The 20,029-nt window shown below is 37.5% G+C and overlaps 1 protein-coding gene across 4 annotated transcripts in view; it reads right to left on the reverse strand.

The window, feature by feature from the left end:
- Positions 1-20,029, reverse strand: part of gphnb (gephyrin b) — an 82,382-nt gene that overhangs the window by 25,288 nt on the left and 37,065 nt on the right. For all 4 annotated transcript variants that reach the window (XM_055054172.1, XM_055054174.1, XM_055054173.1 and 1 more), the window contains exons 5-8: positions 16,910-17,004; positions 16,620-16,686; positions 12,441-12,713; positions 11,211-11,345 (exon numbers count right to left, since the gene is read on the reverse strand). In XM_055054172.1, the coding sequence (XP_054910147.1) occupies positions 11,211-11,345; positions 12,441-12,713; positions 16,620-16,686; positions 16,910-17,004 (570 nt within the window). The remainder of the gene's footprint in view (positions 1-11,210; positions 11,346-12,440; positions 12,714-16,619; positions 16,687-16,909; positions 17,005-20,029) is intronic.

Here is a 20,029-nt window from a genome sequence, read left to right on the forward strand (position 1 = left end):
AATAGATTACAGGGCCCTGCAAAAGCAGCTACATATTTTCAGATTTACTGGGATTTCGAGTGAGAAATCAATTCAAACTAGGATATAATTTGAAAATGGAAGCCAAAACAATGTTTGAATTTCAAAATTTTTCTACAGTAAAAAATATGAATGCAATCTTAAACCTATTGCAAAATGCAAATGAATTGCTACAACATTCATTTTTTTTTGTTTTTGGAATTTGGAAAACATTTTTCCTTTAAAATTGTATATTTTTACAAAGCACATTTCGCAGGAAGCTGTCCAAAAAAACAAAATAAATAAACAAATCACACTTTTGTGCTTTAAAGTAATCAAAAGAAACAATGCATTTCAAACCACTTTTAGATGATAACATCTTATTGAGAATTTCTGTTGAAAAAGCTCGGACGACGTTAACCACAACCACAAGCCATCTAATCTGGCCTCATTCATCGCAGCCCCCTCACGTCTCCCTCCATGTCTACATATATAGAAAAATAATGAGCTGAAATAATGAGTGAATTTCCCATGTAGCAGAGACTGAGAGCTGACACAGCTGATTTGACAGGCACATGTTCTGCTGCTCACCAGTCTCCCCCGCTTCCTTGCTGCCCACGTGGTGAGTGAGCATGCTCGGTAGAGCTGCTTGGACAGTCTAATCCCTTTTTTTCCCCCCAAGGCTTTTCGTTTGTCTTCCCCCTCTTCTGTGTCTGACTGTTGCTCTCTCTTTCTCGCTCTGTCTGTCTTGCTATTCAAAGCTCTCTCGCTCTGGTTCCATCCTCCACTGCCCTCCAGGCAAACTCTCAGAGTCAGTGGGTGTGAGTAAGTCGAGACAAATATAATATCACATGCGGTGCACGCAAACTTTCACGTACACACACGCATGAATGTTAAAAAGATGAGTCCTAATCCTGACATGTAAATACTGAATGTGAGCTGAAGAAGGTTTATGTTTAAACACCTGATGGGACAAGTCTTCAGAACAAAACCAGAATGTTTCCTGCACACATGGACAAACACAAAGGACTGAAATTATTATGACTTGAAGCCCACAGCAGTTTGAAACCATATGGTCAAAATACACTGCAAGGCAAAATAAGGAAGAAACAACTTCTGGATGTAGCTACTTTCATCTAGTGTCTTCAAGCATACATCTCACATCTTACTGGGTAATTCATTCAGTTTTATATATATAAAAAAAACCCAAAATACAAATTAAAACCAATAAATTAGATTTTGCATTAAAATATACAATTACGTATCCCTTATCCTTCTATTTCTTATAACTTGTCGGTTGCTTTTTGTTAACAGGATACCTAACAGCTTCCTTTAGGCTATGTAAAGGTTGCTTTAGCTGATGATGCAATTGGCATTTATTTTTAAGTTCTTTGCCCCTAAAACACCCAGGAGACCCTCTGGTCTGAAAATTATATTTTTCAACTGTCTTCAACTCTCTGTTGCAAAGTTACAGTGAGAAAAACTAAACACACTGTGACAAAAGAGCATGAATATATATACATACATTATTTGCGCTCTAAAGTTTTCTTCTGTTTTTGTAAATTAAAATGTTTTAGATAAAATGGAAAGAAATATATCAGACAAAGATAAAAGCCAAAATGTAGCTGCTGGATGAATATTTTCCAACCTTCGCAAGAAAGGCTGGTCAACAAAAATGATATTTTCAATGAGGTTACAAAAGCACATGGAGCAAAATCTACAGCATGGCAGGTTTCAGTGATAAAAAAGAAACTAAAGGCAAATTTCATGTTTGCTAAAAAACATCCTGGGTCTGTTTTCTCAAAATCTTCCCTGAATGCTTACGTTTTAGTCTAAAAACTCATGTGAAGGAATCTTAGTTTAAGAGTAATTCAAGCAGCTGCTGAAAGTAACTGAGCATAGAAGTGGAAAATATTTCTATATTAGTGAGAAGGTGTGGTTGACCCTATTGACGGTTGTGATGCTGTGGTCGGTTGATATAGGAAGTAAAATAAGACATAAGAAAACAAATAGGCCTCCAGTAATAAATTGAGAGAAAAATAATTGATCTTTGAATCAAGACTGGTAAAAAAAAGTGTAATGACGGCATCAAAATGTTTGATGTGCCTTACTTACATCCTTATCGCTAGTGTGATTTGTTCCGGCTTCTTGCAATGTTGCTACTTTTACAACTATCTTTTGTCAGAAAGTATCCCTCCTTCAGTTTTCCTGCCGTCTTCTCTTCTTTGGCTCACTAAAAGGCTCATCACTATTTTCACTTCAGGAGTTATCTGAAGGCTTAACATGCTTTGTGACTTCAAACTTTAGCTTTACAAGGTAAAATCTAAGAAAAATCTTTGAATTTGAGAACTAAGAATGAAAAATAAACAAAAGTGTTTTAGTCTTCTTAGAGAGTACAGGCCTTGATGTTCCTCAAGATAAAAGGTCCAGTTTACTTGAGAGACAAAACTGCAACATTTTGGAAGATGTGTTTGATTTTAAATTTACTCAGCATTTCTGAAGAACACCAAGCTTCAGTCAAACATAGTGGACAGTAGTTTGATGGTCTGGGGCTGCTTTACTGCAGAAGGACCTACACGTCTTAATTTAATAGATGAGACCGTTAATTCTGCACTCGACTGGAAAACCCTGGATTAGAATTGCCACCGTCAGTTTGTGACCTAAAGCCTAAGTTAAGCAGGATAACAATGATTCAAAGCATTTAGTATTTTGTCAAATATAAAATTTGTAACATTCAAATGTGATGTAAAAGTTAAAACAGAAGCAATCTGTAAGGAAGGTAATGCTTTGTCGCAATGATTCGGGTTGGCCTTTTTGCAAAAATATTTAAAACAATTTCAACAGCATTTGGCTGCATTTTCATTATTTTTTTTAAATATTTACCACTGCATAACAGTGACTGTACATGAGCAGAAAGGAAATTATGTTAAGATCGTGCCCTCGACAAACCCTAATCGCTAAAGTGATGTGAAATCTGAACATGCACGTTACACTCTGCATCTTCAAACACAGAATTTGTCTGAAAACTGGCACTGAAAAGAATAAATACTGATCACTGTAGCCGTCCATCCGTTTTTTACCCTCATCCATACTGCCCTCTTTTCCATGTACAGTTGTGCTGCAACTGAGCTTAGAGGTGTCAGTGCTTCAAACACCTCAAGGGACAAAAATCAAGAACAAGAGTTGTTTTTTGTTACCTTTTATAAGGTTGAGTAGATTGCTCAGCTTTAACACTGACTAGAGTTGAGCTCTGTGAGATGTTGCCTTCCATATCCTCACTCCTCGTCCTGCCGTTTTATGTAACCATGTCTGCCACTTTCCAACACTGCAGGAGCACAACAGCAACTTCCTTCTCTTCATGACTCTGCAGCCCACTGATACTTTTAAGCTTGTCGACAACCTCATTGCTCCAAAACTGAGCCTCTTACCTTCTAACCCCTTCTGTGGCCTGACAGTGTAGCTGCTTTGGGCTCAACAGGAGCATGTACAAATTAGATTTCACTAAATATACACTCCATGCATCCAGGCCCATATCCATTCAGTTAAGAACACTAAATCATTCACTCAATAAACACACAAACAGAAGCCTGTAAACATTCTCTCTGATATGCAGAAGGAACGACATTACTTACCATCCTCTGCCTGGAATCGAAACAGAATGAAGCTCCTCGTCACATGCACACGCAAACACACATACGCGCAATTTCACACACTCGGTAACTGTGAGAGAGTCGCGAGGGTGAGGAAGACTGAGCAGAGAGCGAGGGAGAACAAGGAAAGGCTGGACTGGAAAGGATGCACGAGAGAGCAGGAGAGCAGCGAGGGAACAAAACAGCTGAAATGAAGAAGGGGAGAGGAAGAATAAGGGATGGCGGCGGTGGCTGCACATGCGGTGCTGTACACAAAAACATCCACGCATGACTGACTGAAGTCTGTGTTTGTGGCTCTCTGTGCATTTCCCATGAGCATTTCTGTCAGGGAAAATGTAATTTTTTCCCCCCCTCACAACTTCCATCCTCATTTATGCTACTTTTATAGTTCTATGTGACTTGATCTGAGACCAAGACTAAGGCACAACTCCTGAAAGTTGGACATACAGATGCCGATGGACAAAAAGCAAACAGAGAGACAAATCATGCAGCACAGGCTTGGCTAGTCACACAGTCCCTCTTTGCAGTTTCATCACCCTTTCCCCACCTCCCACTCCCTCCCGGTCCCTTGTCTTCTCAAACTCATTAGCTCCCTTGTCTCTTTCGCGCTCTCTTCACTCTCTCCCACACTTCTCTTCCTTCAGGCCCTCGTTTTTCCTTACTCTCTCCATCATAAATTCTCCACACCTCCAGCAGGCGTGGAGAGGAGAAGTCATTTTTATGAGCATTTTTACTGCACTGGAGGAGGACAATAACAGGTATCTGGAAGCTGCCCGAGTGTAGGAGACACAGACATACCTCGGCAATCAATCTGCAGTCGATACTGTCAGGTTCAAACCAAACTTGAATAATTTCGGGAGACGGCAAAGTCATATAACAAGTCTTATCTGTTGTTTCTGCTGAGCAGTAAAGCTCCTAGTGCAAAAAAAAAAAAAATGCAGCAACACTGTGCGTTACTTGTGCACTGCAGCATACAGAGCCAGTGTCACAGTGTGTTCTTTGGAGACCCGTCTGCTCCAAGCCTGTGGTTTACATTAAATCAGTGATTCCTGAAAAGAGGGACAAAACAGGTCCTATAGATAAAGCGCAAAATTTGAATAAAATATACACAAAATAATTTTTTTTCAAAAACATGACTAAACTAACCTGAGCCATGTGAGCACAGCAATGTATGTTTTCCTGGTATTTGCTGAAAATTTTTTATTTTAAACACTGCAGTAGGTGGATGGTGTCTTTAAAATTCCTTGTCCTGGAGCAGAACTCAATACATTATAATAGTTTAAAATAATTAAAGGAATAATAAGATAATACATTAAGACAATTAAGTATAATTATTCAAATAAATAATTATAAAGGTGATATTGTTGACAAATTTCTCTTAAATGTGCGCCGTTAATTCATTTGAATGTACTTTTCATAAATGGCATTATTGCATGTGTCAAGTATTTCTTTTTACTCACTAGTTTGTCACCACCTTCAGTTCTATCTCAACTTTATGTTGTTTTTTGTTTTAAATAATATTTCTTTTGTTTCTTGAGAAGCGTTTGTCTGTAAAACTGAGTCTGTAAAAATATCACTAGCAGGATCATTAAAAAATAATTTTTGTCAGTTGGTGTTGACAATTGACAAAACTACATTGAAAATTACATTGGGAATGTAATTTTCAAAAAAAATTGCAACTGGGAGTCTGCATGTCAAATACATATCTGAATACATAAGCTTGAGGAATAAGTAAAAATTTTTTGGGGAAAATGTTGACCAGTTTTGTCCCACTTATCAAGAATCACTGAAATACATCAGTGTGAACATAAAACCTGAGGTAAATCAGTATGCACACTGTGTGCCGAGGCTCCCATACAAGAAGACTTCCACCCAAATGGGAAAGAGCAGAGCGCCGTATCATTTAGCCTCAACTTGAGTGAGAGATTTTATCAATTTATTCATAATTTATTTATTTCTGGTATTAGACTGATAACATGTGAAGCCTTTCATGTTATGAAAAGTCAGTCAGCTCTCTTACAAGAGAAAATGGCCACTTATCCATGCATTGTTATCTTAACATTGAGATCAGTCAAGAATAGATCAACTCAATCAATAAATTGCATGCTGTGATGTGACATTAATAGTCCAACATCAATATTATTTTCATGTCCACAATAACCATGTAAAATATGTCTACCAGAAACTGCATATCAGAGCTTATAGCTACATTCACTCAGCAGGTGTTGATGCTTAATTCCAATTATGCTGAAATCAGATTAATTAAACTCGACCACAATGAGGCTTCTGTGGACTGTTTGCGTCCCAAAGAGACCCGCAAGGACAGAAGAAGAACTTTGAGGTCACACAGCAGACATGATTGTTCAGATTGCAGACGCTTTGAAAACAATCAGATATGTCTCCGAATTAGTACCACATATAGAAGTGGCATAGATCCAATATTTGGGAGGTGAAAATATTGTAATTGGGCTGTTCAGACTGCCATAAAAATATTGACATATGTAGCTTAAGGGCCCAGAAAGGCAGATTTGGATCACATCTGCCTGCCCTGTGACTACATTTAAGACTTTTGTTTCTTTTGGCTGCGAAACATCAACTTATATTTTACCAATTGTCTACAAAGATGTAAAATTAATTCCGTCTGAGGGACAGAATGGACCTCAACTTGAAGAGAACTTAAAGGCCACAGCTATCATCCATTTCCTCAAGCAGAAAGACAGAGAAAGACAGAAACCTCCCATGCTGGCTTCAAGACCACAGATCTGTCACACCACAGCCGGCTGCGCTGACGTTGTAGGAGTGCTTTCGCTAACAGTCAGGGTATAAATCATTCATCTCCATCTGTCAGATCACCTCACTGTGTCAATGATCCTCTGTCACCATTTATTTGGAAGCGATGATTCTGTGATCTGTGTGCAGAGTGGGCCTGAGCCAAACAGTACGAGTTATTTTTCATCCTTGTCCCAGACAAACGTGACGTAGACCAACATGCAACCTCAGTTGTTCAGAATGCTGTCAAACTCAGTTTACTGTGATACTCTTTATCAGCAGCATAAGATCAATAATCCATCTAGATAAGTTTTCTCAAACTTCTGGCCAAACTTTCCAAGGAGAAAACACCAAAATGTTTCGAGAAAAATGTTTTTTCATGAGTAAGTTCTTCAAAGCAAGAAAGATGATTGGTCATGATGGAAAATACCCTGAGTTTTGTAAACTCAGGGTATACCTTGAAACTGATAACCAACGCATCACTGTTTACAAAAATTATTTTCTGAAAACTTTCAGATTTGACAAAAGCCTCGTTTGTTTTCTGGTTTCAATAACAGACCAGAACAGTTTCTGGTGAGTATCTTTTGTTTAGCTTAAAACCTTAAGTTCATCCAAAATCCAACTTACCACACAGCACATGTGTTACACGATTCACAGAAAAAGGATAACAAAATACGTAACATTTTTCAACCACAAGATAAACTTAAACAGCATTCGTGCAAAATAAGGTCCAACATTTTGCTCTTATTAAAACAGGAGGTACAACCTGAACGCCACATATACATAGACTGTCAGCTATCTTCCGAGTCAGAGTCCCATCTCCCATATGCTTCATTAATCCAAACTCTATATTACATAACCGTACTAAATGCTCACAGCAGTGTAAGGGTGCAGCGACTCCCTAAATCCTGCCTATGCGTGCGCTCCTGCTTGCATCTGTCTGAGTGTGCATGAATCAGGAGACGTGTGGCCATCAGAGAAAATTAGGAAGAATGAATGGCTGCAGAGTTGCTCAGTTTGTGGTCTGCATTTGTTGGGTTTCTCTGTACTGCATGTCAGATGGAGACACGTTTTCTCCCTTAAGGATGATTCTGAGTGCAAATTTGTTGTGTGTGGGTGTATATGTGTGCATGCATTCCCAGTTATACTGTGCAAACAGACAGGCAGGGTTAGACATCAGTTGTCAATTCTGTGCTCTTCTTTCTTCCATGTGAACAAACACAGGCTTTAATCATGGACAGAATAAACTGCTGAGTTCGTTTAACCCATGAAACATTGTGTAAAGATAGCAGCAGCAGCAGCAGCAGCTAAGTGTAGGATTGAAATCTTATACCACTCTTTCCTCCTGAAGGCTACAAAGCATTGCTTATACCCTGCTATCAAACAGCAAAACCTCAGTGACATTAAAATACATCAGTGAATAGAGCCATTTTGCCTCTCGCTCCGGGGACAATGTGCACACACCATCTGCAGCTGACTGCAAAGTGGAAATTTTTAACTACATATGGCAGCTTGTCGCCAGGAAACAGTTTGTATCAGGAAAGCAAATACGTATACCTTCATGAGACATCAATACCAGATTACGTCTCACTATGAACAAAAACATTTGCCCAGACACTCATGTAAATCACAAACTCTGGCCTTGCTTGCTGACAGAAAAAGGCTTCACCAAACAGATATGTTGGCAGTCAGAAAGGGGGGAGCAAAAGCCTCAATGCACCACTGATGCTAGCAGAAGTATTAAAACTCCCCTCTTTCCATTTATTTACAGCTACATTCTCAACTGGTCAAAACAACACAGCTGAGTTTGAAGCTCTTTTGCTGGATCATTGGAACAGGCTCTGATCACAACAAGCACGAATAAAACTAGCAGCCGGAAACTGACAATTTGAGAAAACAAACAAGCAGTCCTGGAAGCTGGAATTTCACTTGCACTTTTTGAAAAGTACGACAGACCAAATTATCAACCAAAAACCAACGCCTGGACCTGAATAAACAAATCTAGTGCGATTGCAATGAAGTCAAACAAATGCATGAGCAATAAAAGAACTCAATAGTTCTGCGTTAAAATCAATCAATGTAGTTTCAAGTTAAGCTATGGCAGCTGTGAGCAGTAGAGAGCCTTGTTGCGAGTTACTTATCCATAAAATTACATTTCTTGAAACCATAGATTCCATCTTTACAATTCATGTTATTTCAATCTGACTTCAAACTTATGTTTTGTCTGGAAAATGCTGAATTTGGGCATTCCCCACCCCTAGTTAGAAGCATCTCTAAAATTAGCTAAATTTAAGTAGAAATAAAAAAAAATGTTGAAGGCAAAATGCCTCTTTTCTGTCTTTTTGCATGGTTTCCTACACACCTAATGGAAACTGAACATCATTCCCCATTTTTAATTTTTCCTTTATGTTAAATTAATCTTCTTTATACACCGGATTCAAACGTAAAGATTCAATCAGGAGTATCTAAGATTTAAATATATAACCCAAACCTAAAATCTGCAGATTTTCATTATATCCTGATGATAACATTAAGAAGGCAACAAGATTTAATCAGTATTTATCCTACTTTCACCTCTGTTCACACCAACAGGCAACTTTTCAATCAGACTTCTTGAATAACACATTGTGGTGGTTTATCGTCTTTGACCTTTCACAACCCTATAGGCACCTAAACGAGACAATGTAGGAGGCTCCCCATGCTGCGTGACCTATCTATGCACTCACTTGCTCCCCCTTTCTCATTTCTCATTTCCTCTGTCTCTAAAATCCCATCCCTCTCTTAGTTCCCATGGCAACCCCATCCTCCATTTCCATGACACCTGCCTGCTGTCCGAGAGGCACGTGGAGAGTTGACACTGAGAGATGAAGTAAAAGAGAGCAGGAAGAAGAGTCAGAGAGGGAAGAAGAGAACTGATGCCATTTGATATTTTTTAAAACCTGTAGGAGAGATCAGATAAAGCAAGACAGGATACTTGGACATTTTACACCGCAGTCTCTTCCAGTTCTGTTCAAGAGAACCAATGTGCTGTTAATTAACATCATGACAACTACAGGATGTCAGGAACATATATAGCAATATTTAAGTATCCTTTCTGAGAGACAACAGGCAGAAGATACTGCGATATTTTACAAAAGATGTTTTTGGGCATAAAATTCACTGCCTGCTGTCTCCACGAATAAATAAAAATAAGGACCAACAGAATCAACAACAAGTTTTTACATATAAACAGCCTGAACACATTTCAGGAGGAGACACTAAACTTTGCAGTATACATGTGTGTCATGTGCGAGCTGTTATGAGGTGTAACTGTCTGTCACTGTTTAGACAGCAAAAGGAAAAGCATGTAAACTCAAGTAAGATAAAACAAAATACAACAATCATGCGAAAAGAAGATTATCCTGATCCAGTGAAAAAGTTAAAGAATAACAAAAGCCAGCATTAGAAAAAAAATGGTAATAAATAACATGATAAACAAATCTGAGCAGTAAACAAAAAGAAGGGATTTTTTTTTTTTTTTTACCATCACTGTTATTCCATTTGAGAAATGGCTTCTTACTTAAGGTAGATATCAATGCAAATGCTTGGCTTCAAACTAAGTTAAGAACTAACTGAATTTTAGAAAACAGTTTTATTTTGGCTTAGACTTAAACCAGTAAAGGTTTTTTTAAGCTGGAAAAAGTTTGTGTTGATGTGCAAGCTCAGAGGCTGTTATGACTGAGACTCTTCATTTCTGGCTGGAGTTAAAAGAAAAGTTTGACAATTTATTTTTGGAAAATACTGCCATCTCAGCACATCAAAGACTGACGTTTTGCCAAAACCAGTGGAGTGATGTGACAGCCAATGAAATTTGTGTCACAAGGGCTGACCGGTACTTTGTAAAGGACTGACGGGTTAAATAGAAAAGTAAAAGACGTGAAACCACTGAGCTCATTCACAATGCTATATTACAATGTACAAACAATGGCTAAATTTTGGAGACAGGAAGTCATGGATTTCAAATTAAAAGCTCTTAGAAACCCCAATCATCTAAAAAAAAAGAAAAAGAAAAGCAGGATGAGAAAAAAAAACAGCAACACTTTTTAGAAATTAGGAATTGTCAAGGGTTTACTAAATGTTATTGGAACAAACTTTTTTTTAAAATTCACTTTACTGCTACTAAATCTAAATTTGGTCTAATGTGAAGATGGGAAGAAATAGAAAACTGAAAATTTCAGGAATTGTTTTGAATATTTGTGTAGTGAAGCAAAACATTTTCATTGAAATTAATATAAAGTGCCATTGAAATATTATTTTAAAGTATGATGCATTTATTGTGCTGATTCACAATGTATCAGATTCTCCGATCTGAGAATAGGAAGCCAAAATGCCACAGATTTACAAGTTTGTCATTTACTATTACAGTTCTCCTGTTCTCACCTTTGCAATGTGAAGAAATTGTGACAGTTAGCCTGCATTTAACTGATTCCCAGGACAACTCAAAGCAAGTAAAGCATCTAAGAGGATGTACATTCCATAAAAACAAAAATTAATTGACTATTACCCAATGAAATAAATATTGCAAAAATGATCTGAATCAAACAATGGCCTGTTGAAAAAAGCAAATGTTGAAAGGGAAGCTCATGGTAAAAATAGAGAAAGAAGACAAGTAAAAGAAAGTAAATTTAAAAAAATATAAGATGTCAGAACTTAACAGAAGAAATCAATCTTTGATGTTCCGATGAACACACACCTGATAGTGACGTGTGTATATTTGAGGTTAGTGTGCTTGTTTGTGTCAGAGTGTCCACTCACTTTGGGTGTGGGACAGGAAGCAGTAGAGAGGCGGGAGGTTGCCTGGGCGCGAGGCGACTCGGAGGGCGTGGTACTAAGGGAGGCTGCGTCCCTGGGTAACACCTGCACACCCCGCGAGATGATGGAGTCTGGGATCTGAGATCAAACATATATGCAGACACAGTCATCTAAACACAACACAAAGGCTATGTAATCTCTTACACAGACTAACTTTGGTGCCACAACTTTTGTGTTGATTTTATATGACTATAGCGCATAGTTCCAAATAAAACTCCCTTAGCATTTATCAATCATAACATGCTTACAGAAGTTATTTTAAGGACTGTAAGTAAGTCTCCCCAAAATGTAATTCATTAACAGCGAGATTAAGAGGGTGTCCCAACTTAATCCTCAGAAAAACAAATTTATGTTGACGTGCTTACTTAGTAAAGCACATTTTATTGTTCAAGTTAAAAGAAAGATACAATAATAAGATTAGGAATCAATATGTGAACATTTTTTCAGAAAAAAAAACTAATTTTATCTCATAGCTGCACATATAATCCCTAAATTTGGGCATAGACGCGTAAACGAGCCACAATTCTTTAGTATTTCTAAGAGGAAACTGTCAGTCTGTGCTGATGAAGATGAAAACACAATCTTCTCACACTTAGGACATATTGATGAAAAGTGTTGTTAACAATGGGTGAGATTTTTGCATGGTGAAGTCTTACCAAAATGCATCTGTGACTGGACAATGAGGTGGGATGTTACCCTGACAACACAGCCATTAAGAAGAGTCCATGCTGCAGACAGGACAGGACAGGAGGATGGGAATGGAGACATGCTCTCTCAGAATGGAGTTGTGTGGAAAATTTGCAGACTTCAGCCGTCAGGTGTATCTTATGTAAGGTTAAACCAAAGCACCGGGATGCTAATCCATTCTGGCATAGAGTTTACTGTCCAACAGGAAGTTATACAACTCAGGATTAGGAAATGACATGATGACATAATGCACTTGATACAGATAAAAAAGCTGTACGCACACAAATTCATGTAGAAGTAGTCTTTTACATGGTTTACATTAATTGGCAATGAGTGATGTATAGTGACACACCAGGGACTTTTAACACGATGCTTTGCATGAATGATGTGCGAAGATGTCGAAAACAATTGCTTAAACTGGATGCAATCAAGCTTCACGACAACGAAATAAAGTGAACAATCCTCCCTTCTCATCTGTCCCGGTACCTTGGCAGTGATGGATGCAGAAGTGATGTGGGAGGAGGAGCTGTCCTCAGTGGATGCCACCCCGCTGTCCTTCTTCTCCTCATCCTCCTCCTCGCACTGCACACCTTTGTCTTCTGTCTGGCGGCGCGGCGAACTGTTGGGAGGCGGTGAAAGGGGTGGCGGTGGCGAAGGCAAGTCCTCCAGCTCGTCTACCACCTCTTTTACCTTCACCACCGCGTCCCGAAGGAGGTCGATGGCGTGCGGCAGCGCTGGGAGGATGAACTGAAAGCATTCCTGCGGCGGATTGATATTAAACACACTTGTTTGTAGCTCTTCTTGAAAATAACAACAGTAGAAACATAATGAAAGTTCAGACATTTTTTTGCATACATTTCAAACCCAACAACTATTTGAATATGTAGTATCTTTCTTTCTAATGATAAAAAATATTCCCTGAAAACTGGCTTTGAACAGAAATAGTGCTATGTGTCATATTGTTGAGCTGCCAGAACACTTCCTCTGTATAAAACTAAAATACAAATCCAAGACAGATAAAGAATTACATTTCATGCCATAAAAATCATACTTGTATCAATGTAAATCTGAGGAGAGAGATGACAGGCAGTGTGGGAATTTACAGGGAGATTGCTGTTTGCTTTTCTGTGAAACCCCAGCTCGTCACAGTGCCGACTAGAGGCCAAATCTCTAAAGTGCTTCTCTTTTCCATGTCTTTCCAGCTCTGTTTTCCTCTCTGTGTCAGTGTGCCTGTGGGCTTCTCGGCAGTGCTAAACGCTCTATTCTCCTCACTCTCAAGACAAGAGCTAATCTGTGAAATTATTTATTGCTCTGTGTATTTTAAGCATTGAGTGGATACATTATTTATCCATCACACACTTTACACTGGCTGCCAACGGGCTTTCGTTGCAAGCTTTCCACTCCACAATCTGTTGTTATCTAAAATGGACCGAATCTGGCAGGATTAACCTTGATTTGAGGAAATTCCACATACCCACACTGACATTGATGCATGAGTGGAACAGCATTTTCCTCCTGTCTGCATGTTTAAGGCAGACTATTGGACAACAAAGTGTAACAAAAAACAAAAACAAAACGGTTTATCTCAGTAATAATGTAGTGTAATGTCTGCTAGGAAACCTTTGCACACATTTCTTTGTATTAAGGTTTACCCATTGTGCTTTTTTGAATGGTTATAGGATAGGCCTATAAGCAACACCAAACATGTTCATTACATATTTTGCGAAAATCTTAGTTGATCAGATTTTAGTTTGTTCAATTCTGCCTATTTCAAGCTCCTTTCAGAGTGAACTGTTTTAGGGCCTCCTGTCACTTTCAATCCAAATAAAATGCCACTGGCCACGCCCATCAACTCCTGTTGAGTTAACTGACTGGAAACAAATGTGGAAATATACAGCTGTACAACTTTGACAAGCAGAATTGGAGCCTCCTGCACAACCAACAAGAATGCAGCAAGTGGTTTCTGGAAGGTAAGTCAACAACAAAACGCCATTGGGTTGCTAAGTGATGGGGTAGGCTCCGCTGGGGTTAATAGGTGAGAGGCAGTGCCATTACGTTCGCAAGATTTTTAAAACTGTTCATTTTTCCAGACACCAAAGAATATTAACTTGTTGCCAAAAATGGCTGGGTGCCTTTTTTAAGCATTTAGACTGTTTCCAGAAGCTGTAGAAACCCAAATAGACATACAAAAATGTTCAAACACAAAGAAGAGCAACAACATCCTTGAAGACTGCTAATGGCTAATCATAATGTGTTTAAAGCCTAATCTGGATCTGGAGATCTAGGTGGTGAGTTGAGAAAAGATGATATTGAGAGCCTGGAGATATTTCTTCTCTCCGAATTTGAGTTTTCACTGAGTCCTAGGAACATTTTCAAGGTACATCAAGAGTGTTTATTTTTATTTTTCTTCACCGCTTTGTCCTAAAGGAGAGTAAGTGTCAGGAACAATAAAGAGCATAGTCACAGGCTACACTGCCAATGGACAAACGTGCAAGAGAAAAAGGAGTAGTGTTGTTGTCAGAGTGGGTCATGGGGGAGAGTAGGAAGATCTGAAGAGCAAGGGAGAGATGGTTATATATCTATAGAGAGAGAAATGGTTGAAAAATATTTATTAAATTGAAACAAACAATAAGTTGCATACCTAATCAGGTAATAATCTGACTGAATTGCGTTTCAAAATCTACAAGGTTAAAGGAGAAACATTTGGGGAGGTTACAAAGTCATCTGCTCTGAACTGGTGATACATTTATAAAATGTTAGTTATTATGCAGAGCAGTGTTAGAGTAATGTGCACATTCATAACGCTACATGTTTCCGAACCAGTGTTTGTATTTTTTTCTGATTCATAAACTACACCCAAAGGCAGAGAACTGCATCTTCATTCACTCCACCAAAATGCTCCACACTAGAGTATCTTTGCTGTGATGCAGTTGTTACATATTGTGGCACCATCCATGAATTTAGGGGAACAATATTTGGTAATTATAAGGCATATTTATGTAAAGTACAGCCAGAGCAAATGACATCACATTCACACAGACCAGAGGAGTCTGCGTTAAAAATCTGTCGACTTTTAAAATCTGCATAACCACAATTTAAGTAAAAAAAATAAAAAATCATAATTTGTGAAGCGATCCTAATACGGATTTTATTACATTTATGAGTGTTTTTTCTTTCATTTTGTTCTTTTCCAATCTGGTTGATCACTTCTGCACCTGCTGTGTTTGTAGCTAAGAGGGATCATGTGAACTTGCAAAAAAAAAAAAGAAAAAGAAAAAAGGAAATCTGTGGTACCGCTGATCATATTTGCATCTAGTTGTAATAAGTGGAATGTGATCTGGAGCAGATATAAAGCAAACATTGCATCCATAACAGCTGGAACAATTGAGGCATTTCTAACACTTGAAAAAAGTTTCCACACTAGAATTAGCAATGGCATCTTTTTACAATTCTCTTTTAGCACAAATCAGACTGTTTCTATTTTGTCCTGAAAATGAACACAATCAACACTTGTGAGGAATCCAAGTAAGAGGATATTTCTTTTTTAATACATCAATGTCTGCCTGATTTTGATGTTATTGCCACCTTATTACTTGAAAGAGATATTGCAGTGTATCTCAGTCCTTTTTGTTTGAACAGAGATATATATTTTCCAAACATTTGTAAGACAAGTTCTAATCATTGGATTTTATTCCTGCATGACAGTCAGATATTTTTCATCCTTTACTCATTTAATCTTTGAATTTATTGACCAGAGGAGAAACTGTATTAATCCATGTCAATGTTTTCCTTTTCAAAATTATTACCTTTATGGAAAAACTATATTACTGCCGCATTATTTTCCAAACCAATGTTAAAATTATTCTAGTTTATACTCATTTAATAAGATATGTTCCACAAATCCAAGCTACTAAAATATTCACACAATCTGTGTTGTTTCTGACTTCTGCAAGCTAAAAATTCACAATAAACAGTTTGACATTGATAGGCTTCATCTGCCTAACTCAAGTGGACTTTCTTGTTATCCTTATGAGAAGAGATCAGCATAATAAAAGTCGCCAATGAGCTGCCAGGGCCTTTAAGTTTACCTGGGGTTTGACGAGGGAGACACTAATATGGCAGCAGATGGGGGAGGAATGGGGTGTAACTGATGGAATGGAAAATAAAACTGATCAAGTAAAACCACCGTGTAACAAGACAGAGATGGATGTGTTGGACACCAACGCAAGGAGGGAGAACAAAGGAGCGAGAGAGGAGACACTTGTGGACGCACATGGTTTGGATAATCATTTTGACAGAAGGCAAAGCAACAAAAACCCCAAGGAAAATATATTTAATGTATCTATTAATTGAAAAAATTCTGGCAAATGCAAACAGAACTTCACATTAAGTCAGAAATAATTAAATTTACACATATACAGTTTATGCATATCGAGATATGAATTAATTAATGTAGCTCGGATTAAAAAACAATGTCTATACAAACAGGTCACAGCTTAACAAATGAACTTTCATTCTTATAATACATTTGTTATGAGTTTTGTGCTCAGACTATAAAACACTTGTTATTTGTCTACTTTAGGTGTGGGGAGAATTATGCATGCTGAAACTGGTGGATAATCACATGTGTCATCTAAACAACAGACAATATTTAACATTTCTTACCTGGGAGCCTTTCTTACTTCCTGGTAAGTTGATGATGAGCGTCTTGCCTCGGATACCGCAAACAGGTCTGTGAACACACAACCATTGTGAGACAACGTGATTCAGAACTGCATTTTCAGTCAATGTGGAAAAAAATTGCACATCAATATTGTATTATTGTAATCAATTTCAACATCCTAATGCTGCAATATCATTTTCAAATGTCACCAAGAAGGAGAAAAGCAGTGACTGATGTCACTATTTCGGATTTGTCTTTAAAAGCTACATTTGTGTTGTTGTGTTTGTCGGACCTGGAAAGCATGCCTAATGGTGTGACATTGAGGGATCCCATCAGCATTGCCAGAGACATCCCAGGAGCCTCCCGCTCTATCACTTCCTTAGTGGCCTGGAAAGAAACACACACACGGAGAACCACAGAACCAAGTGTGATTGTAGCCTAGATAATTATGCAAGTTCTGCTATCAGTCTAAAAATATTCTGTTCTCCAAAAGTTTGAATGAAGTCAAAGAAATTAAAACTATTAAAACAATTTTTTTTTGGTGTCATCCAACTGAGAAATACAGTTTCTTATTTATATTTCTTGTTCAGATTTATTTAAAATGCAAACTATAATTTGGCAAAAATAGTTTGACACTTTATGGCTGATCTATCCATAAACACAGAAATTGCACAAAAAAAGTGCATATAAGATGCACTTTTTGAGTTTGGTTTGCTGGACTATATAGTCATGATAAAATGTCAAGACTCAAATGACAAACGACCTCTGTTGACAAAGTATGCTGTTTAATTGCACAACTTTACGGACACGTACATTCGTGGGTGTTTTCACGTTTATTGTGCTGCTAATATTAATCTCGATTTTTGCAGTTTTCTGGAGCGCAAAGTGAAGCTCGACATAATTCAGAGGTAATATCTTATCTTGACATTAACAAAGACACAGCGGGATGGATCATCTGGGAAATGATGGACAGGATAGAGCCTGACTAAAACTAACTGGTTGTCAGACAAATTCTGGGTTTTATGTCTGGTTATTTGCAAGGCCAAAAACCGCAACCCACGACTCATTAAATCTGCAAGCGACTTTAAAAAAAAAACAAGCCCAAAGCTGCTTATAATAATCGGACTTGGCGACAGAAACTAAAAATAGTCCCAGTTTTTCCAGCAACAAAATGTGCATCTCCCTTTTTCCTCCGTTGTTTGTTTCCATCGCTGCTGATACTGTCGCAAAGAAACGGTGGTCACTCCCCAAGATGCGTAGAGGAAATAAAATTAAATTACAAAAGAAAACTGCAACACACATTAACGCAAAGTGATTTCAATAAGTAACTGTAGATTGACAACTGGATTTGAAATAGCAATGCGTTAGATTACTTGTTACTCAAAAAAGTGATCAGATGAATCTTGTAGATTACTGTTGGACCATAGCAGCGTCTGAACTCATTCAAGAAGAAGGCCTGAACTAAACTGAGAATCTTAAAGAATCCAAAATAATGTATTTCTTTAAGTAATTTGGTTACTGTATTTGACACTGAATGATTAGCAGCAGGAAAGATGAAGTCTCTTAAAAACTATGTTGGATGACCTTGAGTGAAGTGATTCTTGAAACTCAACAGAAATGCAGAGAAAATATTTAAAATTACAGGAGTCCCTTATAGGCATCTTGTGAAAAGGGACATAAAGAAGGGAGAAGAAAGGAAACAGGAGGCCAGAAGATGGGATGGGACGGATTTGTTTTGAAGTAAATTCTAGTTTTAACTTATTTTATTCTTTTACGTTTTGGAAACTTGTTCCTCTGCTTAGTGAGATAATGAATTAGATTTTTTCATTATGCTTGAAAAGGGTGCCGAGAATCTATCAACATGGAAATTAGTTGGAACCAGACTATGAGGTTATGAAATATTAGAAAATTAGATTTTAAGAAAGGCGCACAGTGATACCCTTTATCGCAGAGAAATTACCTTTTTCATAATCAGCAATTTAATGTCGATGAAAGCAAGATGGGGTTTTATTTTCCTTTTTTAAATTTAATTAACTATACATTAGCTGGTCTGAAGACAAGAGTAATATTATTTGGTAGTACTTTGAAATTAGAAAAACAAACAACCGTCCCCAAGATGAGGAAGCTTGCTTCCACAAAAAATAGATCAACTTTCAAAAGGAGAGGAGTTTAACATCCAAAGGTTTAATTGCATGGGTTTAATGGTAAGAGAAGATATTTCCCCAGTGATTTAAGAGACCAAATCAATATCGACTGCTAATGTAGATAAATGTAGATGTGGAAGAGATGGTTAAGGCTTTCTTTTCAGCTTTAAGACAGCCGAAACGTAGACTGGGTAATTTGGTAATGGATGCAATAAAACACATAACATGCCATATTCAACAGCAGAACCAGACAATTTGGACAAAAGCATGGAGAGATTGCAATTCATAAATATAATGTGACTTTATGATTTTCTGTCCACAAAAAAAGCACTTTGTAGTGTATTTGGACATATATGTTGAACAACAGAGTTAATTTACACAAAAAGAAATCATTTATTTATTAAATAATAAAATGACTGGTCTAAACCTGTTTTCCACTGAGGTTTAATAACATTTTATCCATCTTGTGTTTGGGGAAAAAACAATTTATTGCAAGAAAGCTTTCTTATTAGAGACACACAGCACTTTACATACATGTCTATGCCTACATGTGCTTTTGTTTACATATGCACAGTAAAAACAAGAAATATATCAAATGTAAATGCAAACCAGAATAACATCAGTGAAACTAATCAAAACGAAACATACCATCAAATTCCAAATGGAGACAAAATAGAAATGTGGTGACCAGCCAACCATTAAGGACAAGTGGTCAAGAGGAGTGTCTCTATAATCCACAAAATTCATAATAGGCAACAGTAAATTTTCATTTTTACATAATGAGGTAACACAACAATATTATACAGCAAAATAATACCCGATTAGATGTATTGTGTTACTACCCTTCATTTAATTTATTCTGGAAAACATTAGTAATCACAGCATACACAATATCAATTATTTTCTGAAAGTGAGGGAACTTTTTAAAATATCAAAAACTGATTAAAATAATAATAATATAAAATTAAGTTTTGTCTTTAAACTATCATTCCTCTTACAGAAAAAGCTCTTGATAAAGGAAACACTTCTACTCCTTTATTTCCCCTCTGACTACAGGACTAATTAGTGGTAATCAGTGTTGTAACACATGCGTGTGATCAGCAAAAGCAAGCTGCTAATGAAGCAAATGAAGCAGCAGGAGACATGTGCCTCTCAACACACATTCAAACATAAAAAAGCTCGTCTACTACCTACATTAGAGATCATCACACCTGTAGTTTGCAGAACTGTCTCATAAGCAAGACGTCTTGCAAAAGTGTGTATATTCC

This window comes from Poeciliopsis prolifica, unplaced genomic scaffold (genome assembly GCF_027474105.1).
Source record: "Poeciliopsis prolifica strain line A6 unplaced genomic scaffold, Auburn_PproV2 SCAFFOLD039, whole genome shotgun sequence".
Lineage (NCBI taxonomy): Eukaryota > Metazoa > Chordata > Actinopteri > Cyprinodontiformes > Poeciliidae > Poeciliopsis > Poeciliopsis prolifica.